The sequence below is a fragment of the Bubalus kerabau genome, chromosome 11 (genome assembly GCF_029407905.1).
Source record: "Bubalus kerabau isolate K-KA32 ecotype Philippines breed swamp buffalo chromosome 11, PCC_UOA_SB_1v2, whole genome shotgun sequence".
NCBI lineage: Eukaryota > Metazoa > Chordata > Mammalia > Artiodactyla > Bovidae > Bubalus > Bubalus kerabau.
The window spans coordinates 17,890,014-17,907,019 of record NC_073634.1 but is presented as its reverse complement, the minus strand read 5'-3'; the positions used below and the strand labels follow the sequence as shown (position 1 = coordinate 17,907,019).

The 17,006-nt window shown below is 41.5% G+C and overlaps 1 protein-coding gene across 1 annotated transcript in view; it reads left to right on the top strand.

The window, feature by feature from the left end:
- The first annotated feature begins 4,288 nt into the window (after positions 1 to 4,288).
- Positions 4,289 to 17,006, top strand: part of NLRC4 (NLR family CARD domain containing 4) — a 35,441-nt gene continuing 22,723 nt past the window's right edge. The window contains exons 1-3 of the mRNA XM_055539277.1: positions 4,289 to 4,385; positions 5,658 to 5,918; positions 6,827 to 8,800. Coding sequence (XP_055395252.1) covers positions 4,289 to 4,385; positions 5,658 to 5,918; positions 6,827 to 8,800 — 2,332 coding nt within the window. The remainder of the gene's footprint in view (positions 4,386 to 5,657; positions 5,919 to 6,826; positions 8,801 to 17,006) is intronic.

The following is a 17,006-nucleotide window of genomic DNA, read 5'->3' as shown; positions in this document are numbered from 1 at the left end:
AGCAGTATGAATGGATCTAGAGATTATCAGAGTAATTGAAATAAGTTAGACAGAGAAGACAAATATCATAAGATACCACCCATATGTGGAATCTAATTTTTTAAAAAGAGATACAAATTAACTTATTTACAAAACAGAAACAGACTTACAGGTAATGATGACAAACTTATGGTTCCAAAAGGGAAATGTCGGGTTAGCAGGAGGGAGAAATTAGGAACTTGGGATGAACATACACACCAGTGATCTTCCCAACCCAGGGATCAAACTCAGGTCTCCCACATTGCAGGCCGATTCTTTACTGTCTGAACCACCAGGGAAGTTCCAAACATTCACGCACTACTGTATGTAAGATAGATAACCAACAAGGACCTACCGCATAGCACAGGAGATTCTACTCAATATTCTATGATAATCTGTATGAGAAAAGAATCTAAAAAAGAATGAATATGTGTATATGTATAACTGGATCACTTAGCTGTAGACCTGAAACTAACACAACATTGAAAATGAACTATACTCCAATAAAATTATAATATTTAAAAATAAATAAAATATGATTCCAAGGTTTCAGGCATCAGTCCCAGTGTTCTGTGTCTTGCATAGCCCTTTCTGCCCTGAGAAATAGAAATTATATAACTTGTTTTCTACTACACAGACTAGGGAGGATTCACAAGTCTGGTCCGGTGAGGTTCCAGGAAATAAATTTTAAGTGTTTATATAAAGCTTATTCACACTTTCTTGATCTAGAAGTTACACAAGAAACAGCAGAGAACTGAAATAAACCAGGTTCTGAAGAGAGGGAACGCTAAGTGTAGGCAGAAGGGTTGAACTGTGACACCCCATAGCATCCACAACTTGGAAAACAGGAGGTTTGATTCTAGGCCTTAGGTGATTTAGAAGCTGCATCACTATTAATGTTCGCCATCATTTCCTGTTTCTCTGTTCTGATTGCTTTTGCTATGTAATAAACTGCCCTAACTTGGATGGTAAAAGTAAAACAAAACAAAATAAAATAAATATGGGAATGCAAACAATTCTCAAAAAGAGAAAAATTGAAGAATTTATACTACCTGATTTCGAGACTTACTATAAGGATACAGTAACCAAGACAGTGTGATATTGGCATAAAGACAGACATAAATCAGTGGAACAGAATAGAGTCCAGAAATAGATTCACAAATTCAATGGGTAAAAGATATTCCTCTCAACCAGTCATGATGGAAATATTGTATACCCCTATGGAAAAAAAGTGAAACTCAACTCCTTATCCCACATCATAACCAAGAAAATTATCTCACAATGGATCAATGGGGATTTCCCTGGTGGTCTAGCAGTTAAGAGTCTGTCTGCCAGTGTAGGAGACAGAGGTTCAATCCCTGGTCCAGGAAATAAAATCACACATGCTGTGGAGCAACGAAGCCCATGCGCCGTAACTACTGAGCCCACAAGCTCTGGAGCCCATGTGCCGCAGTAAGAGAAGCCACTGCACCAAGAAGCCCGTGGGTCACAGCCAGAGCGCAGCTGCCACCTGTGAAAACGAGGGAAAGCCTAGGAGCACCAACGAAGACCCAATGCAGCCAAAAATAAGCAGACAAATAAACGAATGGGACCCAGATAAAATCTAAACTTACAAAACCTCTAGAAGAAAATAGGTGAAAATCTTTGTAGCTCAGGATGAGAATGATTTTGTTGATAGGACACAGAAAACATGAATCAAAGAAGAAAAAATTAGTAAGTTGGGCTTCATAAAAATAAAAATGTTTTGCTCCTCAAAAGATGCAGAAGAATAAAAGGCAAACCGTTGTACTAATCACATTTTTAATTTTCCATATTTTATGGAAATAGAAACATATGTTTATAAAGATACTTGTCCATGAATATTCATAGAAGCTTCATTCATGACAGCCAAAAACTGGAAACAAACCAAATGTCTATCAACAGAACTAATAGGTAAATGGAACTTTTCCAACAGTGAAATACCGCTCAGCCATTTAAAAAGGACTGAACTATCAACACCTGCAAACAATAAGGCAAAATTTAACAGCACAATAGTAAGTGAAAGGAGCCAGACCCAAGAGCAACACTACCTTTGTCCATTTACATGAACTTCCAGAACAGGCAGGGGGTTCCCAGGTGGCTCAGTGCAGGAGACTCAGGAGATGTGGGTTCCAACCTTGGGTTGGGAAGATCCCCTGGAGGAGGAAATGGCCACCCATTCTAGTATTCTTGCCTGGAAAATTCTACAGACAGAGGACATAGGTGGGCTACAGTCCATAGGGTCGCAAAGAGCTGGACACAACTGAGCACACATGTCGCCCTAATGGTCCGGTAGCAAGCGATGAGAATGAAAACAGAACACGCAATCCGGTGCAATGGGTCAAGGGACCTGCGGCCTCTACTGGACTGAGGTGCAGAGTCCACTCTGAGTCCAGGTTTTATTCCTAATTGCAGACTACAAGACTTTCTTTGATCTTATCTTTCTCAAGACACTACACTGACATAGTCCGGATCTCCTTGTTTTCCCACCCCAGGCCTTCCCCTTCTCAGCTAGTCTTGGACAATTAGCAAGTGTGTAGGCAGCGTTCACGGAGAAGGCAATGGCACCCCACTCCAGTACTCTTGCCTGGAAAATCCCATGGACGGAGGAGCCTGGTAGGTTGCAGTCCATGGGGTCGCTGAGAGTCGGACACGACTGAGCGACTTCACTTTCACTTTTCACTTTCATGCATTGGAGAAGGAAATGGCAATCCACTCCGGTGTTCTTGCCTGGAGAATCCCAGGGACGGGGGAGCCTGGTGGGCTGCCATCTATGGGGTCGCACAGAGTCGGACACGGCTGAAGCGACTTAGCAGCAGCAGCAGCAGGCAGCGTTCATGCCTGACTCTGACCCGGTGTTCCAAGGTCCATGCTTTCACAATCCCAGTCATACTCCCTTCTGGGTCTGGTCTTGGGGTTTGTAACAAGGCGATTATTCTAAGAAAAACATGAAAGATAATCATTAACACAGTTTTTTAATATATGCCGTTTTCCAGGTGCTATTTCTGTGAAATTTCTCAAGGCTGTGAAAGTACATTATTAGGAATTCCCACTACACACACACGTGCTAGAATGGGCAAAAGTAATTTATAGTTAAAGAAATCAGACCAGTGGTTGCTTTGATGGGGACTATAAAGAGGCACAAGGGAACTTTCTGCACTGATGGGAATTTTCTAAATCTTGACTGGGGTAAAATTAACTTTGGTGTGTACATTTGTGAAAGTTCCTTATATTTTATTGCTTGTAAAGCATATGTCAATGAGATTGATTTTTAAAACGAGGCAGTTTTGGGACTCCCCTGGTGATCCACTGGTTAAGATTTTGCCTTCCAGTGCAGGGAGTGTGGGTTCAAGCCCTGGTCAGGGAGCTAAGACCCCATATGCCTCGGCAAAGAACCAAAACATAGAACAGAAATAGTGTTGTAACAAATTCAGTAAAGACTATAAAAATGGTCCACATCAAAAAATCTTTAAAAAAAAATGAAGCAGTTTAATACTTAACTGGTACAGAAAGGTCTCAAAAACTTCAGTAGATGAAAAAAAACAGATGTCAAACATTATGTAATCTGTGTTCTTCTTGGTGTGGAAAAAAAGGGAAGTGACAATGGTTGCTTCCTGATAGTTTCTGTCTTATTAGTTTTACAGAATGAGGAGCCATTTTACAGAAAGAAGAAGATAATATTGGAGTCATTATTTGATTTCTCCATTTGGAAATAATATTGTCTTTTAGATACAGAAAGCTGGGAAGTTTTTATTCAGAAAAAGTAAGTATACAAAAAATCAAATCTGCCTGATTACATAGTGTGTTTTCAAATATGGGTGGTATTGAATAGAAAAATCGATTTATGCCTTCCTTCAATCAGTTATATATGGAATTCCCATCATATATTCTGTGATTTTGAGAATTCAGTTATAAATATGGTGGCCTGTGATAAATGGCAGAACCACAGATAAGCCACAAAGAGTGATGGTTTTAAAATATTGGTTCCCTGCCATCACCTGCTCTAACATTGTGTAGATCTAAGTGGCAACCAAAATGTAACTCTTTCCACCTTGATGACCATGTCTAGAGTATGCTGTCCAATGTAGTTAGTAGCAAGTAGCCATATGTGTTTATTTAAAATGTGAATTTAAATAAACAAAAATTAAATAAAATTTAAAATTCAGTCACACAGTCATACAAGCCACACTTCAACTGCTCAATAGCCACATGTGACTAATGGCTCCATTACTAGACAGAACAAATATAGAGCATGTGTACCATCTCAGAAAATGTGGTGACATTCCAGCTGAGGTTAGCAGTAGGGATCAGCGACAGAGACAAGGGGGACCTTGGATGGGACTCTGGAGGTCTGAGCACCTGACGATGCAGTTCAGATCAGAGAGGCCCTGGGGTGTTTGGGAGCAGATATCCATGTGGATTTGTCAAGAAAGATTTGAAAAGCAACAGCGGCCTAGCCCAGGAGAAAAGTAATGCAGACAATGTCTGAGAGTACGACATCAGAGAGACATTTCTCAGAGCTGGCAGGGACTGCCTGGGAGAGTTAGATCTTGGCAAGTCAGACATGAGACAGCTTTTCCACAGAACCTCACCATGAGAGATGAGAGTTTTGCAGTGATACTCTACAGAAAACACCAAATTTCAGCTCAGATAAAATGTGCTAATCCTTTGAGTGGTGGCAACAGAATAATAGCTAACAATAGTAGCTAACATTTATTGAGCTATTACTTTCTATGAAATACTATACATGAATTCTCACTACAACTTCGTAAGTAACTTCTCAACTCCATTGTACAGATAAGGAACCAATGGTATACTGGAGCTGGTTCTTACTGTTTTATGAGACCTGATTGCTGAATGTTTATGCTTTATGCTAGCCAGCTGACATCCATTGTTAGCTTGAAATTGGCCACAGTGGAAATATTTATAATGTGCACATTGGTATGTGTTATGTATGAATTTGGGCCTTTACCCTCAGAGAGGCAGTGTTTTCAATGGTTAGCAGCACAGCACTGAAACAGGCTCAGAGAGGCTTAGCAACTTGCCAAGACTTCCCTGTTGGCTCAGATGGTAAAGAATCTGTCTGCCAATGCAGGAAACCTGGGTTTGATCCCTGGGTTGGGAAGATTTCCTGGAAAAAGAAATGGCAACCCACTCCAGTATTCTTGCCTGGAGAATTCCATGGACAGAGGAGCCTGGCAGGCTACAGTCCATGAGGTCACAAAGAGTCAGACTTGACTGAGCAACTAACACTTTCACTTTTCAAGGTTACACAGATGGTAGCAACTGGCAGATGGTATGCCAGTCTCCTTGTTTGAAAGCCCAACATCTTGCCCCTCTGACCTTACTCTCGTACAGCAAGGACAAGATTACTCACTTTACTTTGTCATCAGAGAATAAAACATTTTGTTCACCAAGGACTCTGATGTTAGGAATGAAGGGCTTTACAGAGCTCTGCTTGAAGGCCTGGAATTCAAGTATTCAGTATTCCCATAATTCAAGATAGGTCCAAAGGAGGTGGTGGTGGGGGGACGAATGACCCTAATGCTCTGGCAACATGATGCTAGTATACATATTGTGCATAAATGAATAAATATGTGTATTTCGTCTCACTCCCTCAGTGAATTTCATAAAGGAGAACAGTCAAGTTCTCATTCAAAGGATGGGAATGACTGTGATAAAGCAAATTTTGGATGAGCTATTTGTATGGAATGTTATGAATTATGAAGAAGTAAATGTCATTTGCGGCGAGAAGTTTGAGCAGGACGCTGCGAGAGGGGTCATTCACATGATTTTGAAGAAGGGTTCAGAAGCCTGTAACCTCTTTCTTAAATCCCTTGAAAAGTGCAACTATCCTCTGTTTCAGGAATTGCATGGACTAAGTAAGTATCAGTTTGCTTTTATATGTTCTAGAAATAGAATAAGCCACGAAGAAGATCCAGAATCCCCATGACAGAGCCTCTGCTCTCCTCCCTTTTCATATTCCTGGGCTGTGAGCTTTGGTCACATTCAGGAAAAGCTCAGACACTCTCAGGAAAAAGAAAAACATTCCCACTAGATTACTTGATGGTGAAGCCAAATAAGAAACTCCAAGGTCAGGGAATAAATGATTTAGCATAGTCCGACTTCAGAATCAAACTGGATAATGAAGGTACTTAAGTAGTCAAAGCAGGGACTCCCCTGGCAGTTCAGTGGTTAAGACTCCACATTTCCACTGCAGGGGGCACAGGTTCAATCCCTGGTCAGGGAACTAAGATCCATGATGCCAAGTGCCCACACCCCTAAAAAAGAGGCGTCAATGCCGTAGTAGTTTTCAACATTCCTCAATCTGACGAGGACCATCTTTGGACAAGTGGCCCCGTGACTACCTACTCTGATCCAAGCTCCATGCTAAAGAGAGCCTGACTGACTAAAGCAGCATGATTCTGCTTTTCATGAAATATTAATCAAGGTTAAGTCTTGATTTGCTGGGTGTCACCCCAGGCCATCACTCTAAGCCATTTCCCCACTAGTCTCATGTACTTTCCTTATCCCAAACACTGGCTCCTCTCCTTTCCAATCAGCTGCTACAAAGTTTGGTGGTGGAAATGAAGAAACAGAAGGGGAATGAGGGTAAAGGGTAACAGGGAAAAGCAGGAGTAAATATCTGGAACCCTTTCTGCCAATCCAGAACTGGGGAAGGAAATTAAAGTCAGATTCTCAGCACCAACCTTTCCTTCCTCCTCCTGAATGCTAAGTTCTGAGGAGACACAGAACTGGGTCCTTTTTAACCTCACCTCTTCTCTAACAGGTCTTTTTCATCAGATGTCAGAAGAAGACTTAGATGATTTGGCTCAGGAATTAAAGTACTTCTATCAGAGCCCATCTTTTCTCAACTTCTATCCCCTGGGTGAAGATATTGACATCATGTTTAATTTGAAAAGCACCTTCACAGAACCGGTGCTATGGAAGAAGGACCGACACCACCACCGCCTGGAGCAGCTGACCCTGAGTGGCCTGCTGGACACTCTTCAGAGCCCCTGCATCATCGAAGGGGAATCGGGCAAAGGGAAGTCCACTCTGCTGCAGCGAATTGCCATGCTCTGGGCCTCTGGAGAGTGCCAGCCTCTCACCAAGTTCAAATTAGTCTTCTTTCTTCGTCTGAGCAGGGCCCAGGGTGGACTCATCGAAACCCTGTCTGACCAACTCCTGGATATACCTGATGTGATCAGTAAGCAGACTTTCATGGCCAGGCTGCTGAAGTTACGGCAGAGGGTTCTTTTTCTCCTTGATGGCTATAATGAATTCAAGGCCCAGAACTGCCCAGAAATTGAAGCCCTGATAAAGGAAAACCACCGCTTCAAGAATATGGTTATCGTCACCACCACCACAGAGAGCCTGAGGCACATCCGGCAGTTTGGGGCACTGATTGCCGAGGTGGGGGATATGACTGAGAGCAGTGCCCAGGCTCTCATCCGGGAAGTGCTGAGAAAGGAGTTTGCTGAAGGCCTGTTGCTCCAAATTCAGAAATCCAGGTGCCTGAGGAATCTAATGAAGACCCCTCTCTTTGTGGTCATCACTTGCGCACTTCAGATGGGGAAAAGTGAGTTCCACTCTCACACACAAACCACGCTGTTCTGTGCCTTCTACGATCTGCTAATAAATAAAAACAGGCACAAACGCAAAGGGCTGGCTCCAAGTGAAGTCACTCAGAGCTTGGACCACTGTGGAGACCTAGCTCTGGAGGGTGTGTTCTCCCGCAGGTTTGATTTCGAACCAGACGACTTGTCCAGTGTGAACGAGGATGTCCTGCTGACAACAGGACTCCTCTGTAAATACACAGCGCAACGGTTCAAGCCAAAGTATAAATTCTTTCATCAGTCATTCCAGGAGTACACAGCAGGACGCAGACTCAGCAGTTTACTGACGTCTGGAGAACCAGCGGAGGTGACCAAGGGGAATGGTCACCTGCAGAAAATGGCTTCCATTTCAGACATTACATCCAAGTACAGCAACTTGCTCCTGTACACGTGCGGCTCATCTGCCGAAGCCACCCGGACTGTTCTGAAACACTTGTCATCAGTGTATCAACATGGCAGTCTTCTTGGACTTTCCGTCACCAAGAGGCCTCTCTGGAGGCAGGAATCTATGCAAAATATGAAAAGCACCACTGTGCAAGAAATTCTGAAAGCCATAAACATCAATTCCTTTACAGAGTGTGGAATCAACTTATTCCATGAGAGTATATCCACATCTAGCCTGAGCAAAGAATTTGAAAATTTCTTTCGCGGTAAAAGCTTATATATCAACTCAGAGAATATCCCTGACTACTTATTTGACTTCTTTGAAGACTTGCCTAACTGTGCAAGTGCTCTGGACTTCGTTAAACTGGACTTCTATGGGGGTGCTGTGGGAGACACAGGCGGGAACCAGGATCAAGAGTTCTCAGGAACCTACATTCCCAGCAGGGCTGTGTCTTTGTTCTTCAACTGGAAGCAGGAGTTTAAGACCTTGGATGTCACGCTCCGGGATTTCTGCAAGTTGAGTAAGAAAGATATCAAATATCTGGAGAAAATATTCAGCTCAGCTACAAGCCTCAGGTTGCACATTAAGAGATGTGTCGGAATGGCTGGAAGCCTCAGTTCAGTCCTCAGCACCTGTAAGAACATTCATTCCCTCATAGTGGAAGCCAGTCCCCTCACCCTAGAAGACGAGCAGCATATCACATCTGTGACAAACCTGCAGACCTTGGGTGTTTATGACCTACAGATTCAACGGCTGCCAGGTACTGTGAACACCAGCAGTTTAAGCTATAATCCAACCTGGTTATTTACTGCAGAAATATTAGCCATCATTTGTTTTGCCTGAAATTTCTTGAATTTGCCTGAATTTCCAATAGTTTCTACCAGGAGTCAGGACTTAGAAGGGAAGTGGGAGGGCTTGGGAGAGAGTTCCTTGCTGGGGGAAGGCTGTCAGGTTGGGAGGCCCTAGGGTGGATTCCCAGAACTGAAGCCCTAGAGTCTGACTGCATAGCTATGTGGTAGCATGTATGGTGGTGTGTGAGTGTGTGTGTGTACGTAGGTGTGTGTGTGTGCATGTGTATGTATATAGTAGGTTAAGCTTGTTTTCTGTGATCCCTCCATCTTGTCAGCATCTCTGTCTCAACCCAACACTCACTCCTTTCCTACCAAGTAGCACCTGTCCTTCTTTGAAGTCTGGGAGGAAAACCACCCATTAATCGATCGCCTGCAGAAGCTAGTGGCCAGTCGTGTCACTAGACTCTTAACAGGACATTGCAGCACACACCCAGTCCCACCTCCACCTCAAGTATCATTCATTTTGAAAAAAAATTTGGGGAACAGGTTTTGTCTAACATGAAGAAATTTGAGACAACAGATGCAATATATATGCAGTAAATCTTTCTGGGTAAAGGGGAGTTTTCACCAAATTCAAAATAACACTAAGGGTGAGGGTTACCTGTGTAGACCCTTACCTGTGTAGACCAGCCACACCTGTGTAGATCCCTCCTGTTGACCAGAGCAGGGGCTGCTGAGTTCTGTGTAGTTATGGGTCGACAGGAACCTTGCTTTATGTGCCTGTAATCTAAGATTGGTTTTCATCCGCAAATGATTTCCCTTTTGCTCTGCCTCACTTGTCACCATGTAGGGGATAAGCTTTGCAACCTTCTACTCAATGCAAGAGTCCCTTCTATGAGGTTCTGGATAGTTACTCAGACTATTAATCTACCTTCTGTGCTAGAAGGCTTACCGTCTCCTCTTGATGGCAATTCTTTTGTGCCAATTTGGCAAACTGGTCACTTACAGGCTGAATTTGATCTATGTATTATTAAAAATTTCTTTTTTAATGTTGGCCAATATTTTGTTCTTAATATTTTACATTTTTTTTGAGTAAGGTGTTCACATGGTCCAAATTATAAAATAACCTATAATGAAAAGCCTCCTTCCTTCCCCTCTCCCCTCACAATGATTCTTTTCCTTGAAGGAGCTGTCACCATTTTGAAGTTGGGAGATGTCATATGAAAACACAGGATTCTCATTTCTCTTGAAACTTGCAGACTTGACAACTGCGCTTGGTAACAACTGGCTAGAGCTTCATGATCTGATCCTATGCTCTTTGGACAAGACACATAATCTCCAGTAAGACACAGAGGTCACCTGTTCTACTTCTTGTAATAACATCATCTCTCTCACCCTCTCTGACATTTGAGTTTGTAATCAGCACTTATTTTTTCTTACAGCTAGGACCTAGTCACTACTGAAGGGCATGTAGGTTATTTTCTGCTTGGGCAATTATAAGTAAAGCTACTATAAACATTATTATGCAAATTTTTATGGAAAAATACGTTTTCAATTCACTTGGGTAAATATTTAGTGCTGGAACTGCTGAACCATATGACAAGTGCTTGTTTAACTTTTGAAGAAACTTCCCAGCTATTTTCCACTGTGTACCTTTTACATTTTCAATAGCAATACCTGAGAATTTTAGTTGTTCTGCATTCTCACTAGCACTTAGTATTCTTGCTATTTGTCTCTTTTTTTCATTTTATAATAATAATAAAAAAGGAAACAATAATACCAAGTGCTGCTGAGGATATGGAGAAACTAGAACTCTATGCATAATGTTGTCTCATCAGAGTTGGCTGATAAAAGTTGAAAATTTTTCATGCGCTTATTTGCCAACTTAGTGAAATGTCTGTTCAAGTTTTTCCCCATTCTTAATTGGGTTCATTTGTTTTCTTAGTGTTGAGTTTTAAGTGTTTTTTTAATACATTCTGGATATAAGTCCTTTGTCAGATAAGTGATTTGAAAATATTTTCTCCCAATCTGTAGTCTTTTCATTCTTTAACAGTGTCTTTCATAGGACAAAAGTTTTATTGCCGTCCACTTTTTCTCTTTGTGAATCACGCTTTTGGTGTCATGTCTAAGAACTCTTTGTATAACCCCAGGTCAACATGATTTTTTCCATATTTTCTTTCGAAGTTTTACGTTTTACATTTAGATCTGTGATGCACTTTGAGTTAACATTTGTGTAAAGTGTTAAGTTTAGATCAAAGTTCATTTTTCTTCCCTATGGATATCCAGTTATTCTGTTTATTGAAATAACAGTTCTTTCATGTTTGAATAACCTTTTTATCCTTGCCCAAATTATTTGGCTATAGTTGTATGGGTATAATTTTGAATACTATTTTCCATTGATCTTTCATTTGCCAATACCCATGCCTATTTCTTGTCAATACTCCATTGTCTTAGTAACTTCTGCTTTATAGTAAGTCATAAAATTGGATAGTATTATTTCTCCAAATTAATTTTCCTTTTTCTAAAAAATTACAAAATATTCCAGTTCCTTTGTTCTTCCATATAAATTTTAGAATCACTTTTTTTTTGGCTAGGGCGCGTAGCCTGTGGGATCTTAGTTCCTCAACCAGGGACTGAATCTGAGCCCTTGGTAGTGAAAACATAGAGTTCTAACCACTAGACTGGCAGTGAATTCCGAAGAATCACATTTATATCATCAAAAATTCTTCCTGAGATCTTGGTTGGAATTACATTGATCTATAGACTAATTTCGGAGAAGGCAATGGCAACCCACTCCAGTACTCTTGCCTGGAAAACCCCATGGATGGAGGAGCCTGGTAGGCTGCAGTCCATGGGGTCGCTAAGAGTTGGACATGACTAAGCGACTTCACTTTCACTTTTCACTTTCATGCACTGGGGAGGGAAACAGCAACCCACTCCAGCCTGGAGAATCCCGGGGATGGCGGAGCCTGGTGGGCTGACACGACTGAAGCGACTTAGCAGCAGCAGCATACACTAATTTGGGGCTTTCCAGGTGGGGCAAGTGGTAAAGAACAAGCCTATCAATGCAGGAGATGTGAGACACTGGTTCAATCCTTGGGTCCAGAAGACCCCCTGGAGGAGGGCATGGAACCCACTTTAGTCTTCTTACCTGGAGAATTCCATGGACAGAGAAGCTTGGAGGGCTACAGTCCCTAGCTTCATGAAGAGTCAGATATGACTGAAGTAACTTGGCACACACATGCATAGACTAATTTATAGAGAACTGACATAATTTTTATGTTGGATATTTCAACCTATGACCATGGTTTCTCTTTCCATTTATTTAGATTTTTCTTAATTTTTTTTCATTATTTTGAATTTTTCATCATGTTGATCCTGTATATGTTTTATTAGATTTATACCTTTTACATTCTTTTGGAGCTATTGTAAATGGTATTTAAAAAAATCTGGTTAATGGGATTTCCCTGGTGGTCCAGTGGCTAAGACTCCTTGCTCCCAATGCAGGGGGCCTGGGTTCAATCCCAGGTCATGGAACTAGATTCCAAGTGCCACAACTAGGAGTCTGCAGGCTGCAATGAAGATCAAGATCCCCTGTGCTGCAACTAAGACCTGGTGAAGCCAAATATAAATAAATAAATATTTTTTAAAAATCTGGTTACCAAAAAAAAAAAAAAAAAAAAATCTGGTTACCAATTATTTATTGCTACTACAGAAATTCAGTTCAGTTCAGTCATTCAGTCGTGTTCGACTATCTGCCACCCCATGGACTGTAGCACACCAGGCTTCCCTGTCCAACACCAACTCCCAGAGCCTGCTCAAACTCATGCCCATTGAGTCAGTGATGCCGTCCAACCATCTCATCCCCTATCATCCTCTTCTCCTCCTACTTTCAATCTTTTCCAGCATCAGGGTCTTTTCAAATGAGTCAGTTCTTCACATCAGGTGGCCAAGGTATGGAAGCTTCTGTTTCAGCATCAGTTCTTCCAATGAATATTCTGGACTAATTTCCTTTAGGACCGACTGGTTTGATCTCCTTGCAGTCCAAGGGACTTTCAAGAGTCTTCTCCAACACCACAGTTCAAAAGCATCAATTCTTCAGCACTCAGCTTTCTTTATAGTCCAACTCTCATATCCATACATGACTACTGGAAAAACCATAGCTTTGACTAGATGGACCCTTGTTGGCAAAGTAATGTCTCTGCTTTTTAATATGCTGTCTAGGTTGGTCATAGCTTTTCTTCCAAGGAGCAAGCATCTTTTAATTTCATGGCTACAGTCACCATTGGCAGTGATTTTTGGACCCCCCAAAAATAAAGTCTGTCACTGTTCCCACTGTTTCCCCATCCATTTGCCATGAAGTGATGGGACCAGATGCCATGATCTTAGTTTTCTGAATGTTGAGTTTTAAGCCAACACTTTCACTCTCCTCTTTCACTTTCATTAAGAGGCTCTTTAGTTCTTTGCTTTCTGCCATAAGGATGGTATCATGTGCATATCTGAGGTTATTGATATTTCTCCTGGCATCTTGATTCCAGCTTGTGCTTCATCCAGTCCGGCATTTCACATGATGTACTCTGCATATAAGTTAAATAAACAGGGTGACAATATACAGCCTTGACATACTCCTTTCCCAGTTTGGAACCAGTCTGTTGTTCCATGTCCAGTTCCAACTATTGCTTCTTGATCTGCATACAGATTTCTCAGGAGGCAGGTAAGGTGGTCTGGTATTCCCATCTCTTTCAGAATTTTTCAGTTTATTGTGATTCACACAGCTAAAGGCTTTGACATAGTCAATAAAACAGAAGTAGATGTTTTTCTGGAACTCTCTTGCTTTTTCAATGATCCAATGGATGTTGGCAGTTTGATCTCTGGTTCCTCAGCCTTTTCTAAATCCACTTGAACATCTGGAAGTTCACGGTTCACATTCTGCTGACACCTGGCTTGGAGAATTTTGAGCATTACTTTACTAGCGTGTGAGATGCTTGCAATTGTGCGGTAGTTTGAGCATTCTTTGGCATTGCCTTTAAACTGATCTTTTCCAGTCCTGTGGCCACTGCTGAGTTTTCCAAATTTGCTAGCATATTGAGTGCAGCACTTTCACAGCATCATCTTTTAGGCTTTGAAAGAGCTCCACTGGAATTCCATCACCTCCACTAGCTTTGTTCCTAGTGATACTTCCTAAGGCCCACTTGACTTCGCACTTCAGGATGTCTGGCTCTAGGTGAGTGATCACACCATCGTGGTTATCTGGGTCATGAAGATCTTTTTTTGTATAGTTCTTCTATGTATTGTTGCCACTGCTTCTTAATATCTTCTGCTTCTGTTAGGTCCATACCATTTCTGTCCTTTATCGTGCCCATCTTTGCATGAAATGGTCCCCTCGCTATCTCTAATCTTCTTGAAGAAATCTCTAGTCTTTCCCATTCTGTTGTTTTCCTCTATTTCTTTGCCTTGATCACTGAGGAGGCTGTCTTATCTCTCCTTGCTATTCCTTGGAACTCTCCATTCAAATGGGTATCTCTTTCCTTTTCTCCTTTGCCATTAGCTTCTCTTATTTTCTCAACTATTTGTAAGGCCTCCTCAGACAACCATTTTGCCTTTTTTCATTTCTTTTTCTTGGGGATGGTCTTGATCACTGCCTCCTGTACAATGCCACGAACCTCTATCCATAGTTCTTCAGGCACTCTATCAGATATAATCTCTTGAATCTGTTACTGCCCCTGTATAATTGTAAGGGATTTGATTGAGGCCATACCTGAATGGTCTACTGGTTTTCCCTACTTTCTTCACTTAAGTCTGAATTTGGCAATAAGGAGTTCATGATCTGAGCCACAGTCAGCTCCTAGTCTCATTTCTGCTGACTGTATAGAGCTTCTCCATCTTTGGCTGCAAAGAATATAATCAATCTGATTTAGGTATTGACCATCTGGTGATGTCCATGTGTAGAGTCTTCTCTTGTGTTGTTAGAAGATGGTGTTTGCTATGACCAACGCATTCTCTTGGCAAAACTCTGTTAGCCTTTGCCTGGCTTCATTTTGTACTCCAAGGCCAAATTTGCCTGTTATTCCAGGTATCTCTTGACTTCCTACTTTTGCATTCCAGTCCCCTAAAATGAAAAGGACATCTTTTTTGGGTGTTAGTTCTAGAAGGTCTTGCAGGTCTTCATAGAACCACAACTTCAGCTTCTTCAGGGTTACTGGTTGAAACATAGACTTAGATCACTGTGATATTGAATGGTTTGCCTTGGAAATGAACAGAAATCATTCTGTCATTTTTGAGATTGCACCCAAAAACTGCATTTTAGACTCTTTTGTTGACTATGAGGGCTACTCCATTTCTTCTAAGGGATTCTTGCCCACAGTAGTAGATATAATGGTCATCTGAGTTAAATTTGCCCATTCCAGTCCATTTTAGTTCACTGATTCCTGAAATGTCGATGTTCACTCTTGCCATCTCCTGTTTGAACACTTCCAATTTACCCTGATTCATGGACTTAACATTCTAGGTACCTATGCAATATTGCTCTTTACAGTATCAGACTTGACTTCCATCACCAGTCACATCCACTGCTGGGGGTTGTTTTTGCTTTGGCTTTGTCTCTTCATTCTTTCTGGAGTTATTTCTCCACTCCTCCAGTAGCATTTTGTGCACCTACCAACCTGTGGAGTTCTATCTTTTTGCCTTTTCATACTGTTCATGGAGTTGTCAAGGTAAGAGTACCGGTGGCTTGCCATTCCCTTCTCCAGTGGACCATGTTTTGTCAGAACTCTCCACCATGACCCATCCATATTGGGTGGCCCTATACAGCATGGCTCATAGTTTCACTGAGTTAGACAATCGGAGAAGGCAATGGCAACCCACTCCAGTACTCTTGCCTGGAAAATCCCATGGATGGAGGAGCCTGGAAGGCTGCAGTCCATGCGGTCGCTGAGGGTCGGACACGACTGAACAACTTCACTTTCACGCACTGGAGAAGGAAATGGCAACCCACTCCAGTGCTTTTGCCTGGAGAATCCCAGTGGGGTGCTGTCTGTGGGGTCGCACAGAGTCGGACACGCCTGAAGTGACTTAGCAGTAGCAGTAGTAGTGGTCCATGGGATCAGTTTGATTAGTTTTCTGTGATTTTGGTTTTCATTCTGTCTGCCTTCTGACAGATAAGGATAAGAGGCTTATGGAAGCTTCCTGATGGGAGAGACTGACTGTGGGAGAAACTGGGTTTTGTTATGGTAGGCGGGACCATGCTCAGTAAATGTTTAATCCAATTTTCTGTTGATGGGCAGGGCTGTGTTCCCTCCCTGTTGTTTGACCTGAGACCAAACTATGCTGGAGGTATTGAAGGTAATGGGGACCTCCTTCAAAGTTCCCATGCAGCACTGCCCCAGTCAGCACCCCGCTACCCTGCAGCAGAAATACAATTGATTTTTTTGTGTGTTGGTATTGTACTCTGTATCTATGATAAACTTATTTCATGTCCCCTCCAAAAAGAATATCTTTATTTCTTCCATTCCAATTTGTATACTTTTTATTTCATTGTCTTGCCTTATTGCATTATGACTTGCAGTACATAGTGTTGAACAGAAGAGATGAGAGTGAACATCCTCCCTTGTTTCTGATCTTAGGGAGAAAGCATTCAGACTTTCACTATTAAGTATGACATTCATTAATTGCCATTTTTTGTTTTTTTTTTAAGATGCCTTTTGTTAGGTTGAGGAAGTTTCCTTCTATTCCTAGGTGGCTGAGAGTTTTTCTCATAAACAGTTATCAGATTATGACAAACATTTTTGCTGTGTCAATTTATATGATCATTTCATTTTTCTTCTCTAGACTGTTAATATAGTGAATTACATGGATTGATTTTCAAATATCAAAACAATCCTGCACTCCTGTATGAAGCTCACTTGGTGGTAGTATAATATTCTTTTTATGCATGACTGGACTCCTTGGTAATATTTTGTTGAGAATTTTGGCTTCTATGTTCATGAGTGATACTGCTTCAAAGTTTTCTTTTGTTTTATTTTCTTGGTCTGAGTTACACATTGGTTAATGGTAGCTTCATAAAATGAGTTGGGAAGTGTTGCCTGTGTTTCTGTTTCCTGATAGTTATTGTGTAGAATTGATGTTATTTCTTCTTTGAATGTTTGGTAGAATTTGCAAGTTAAATTATCTGTGCTT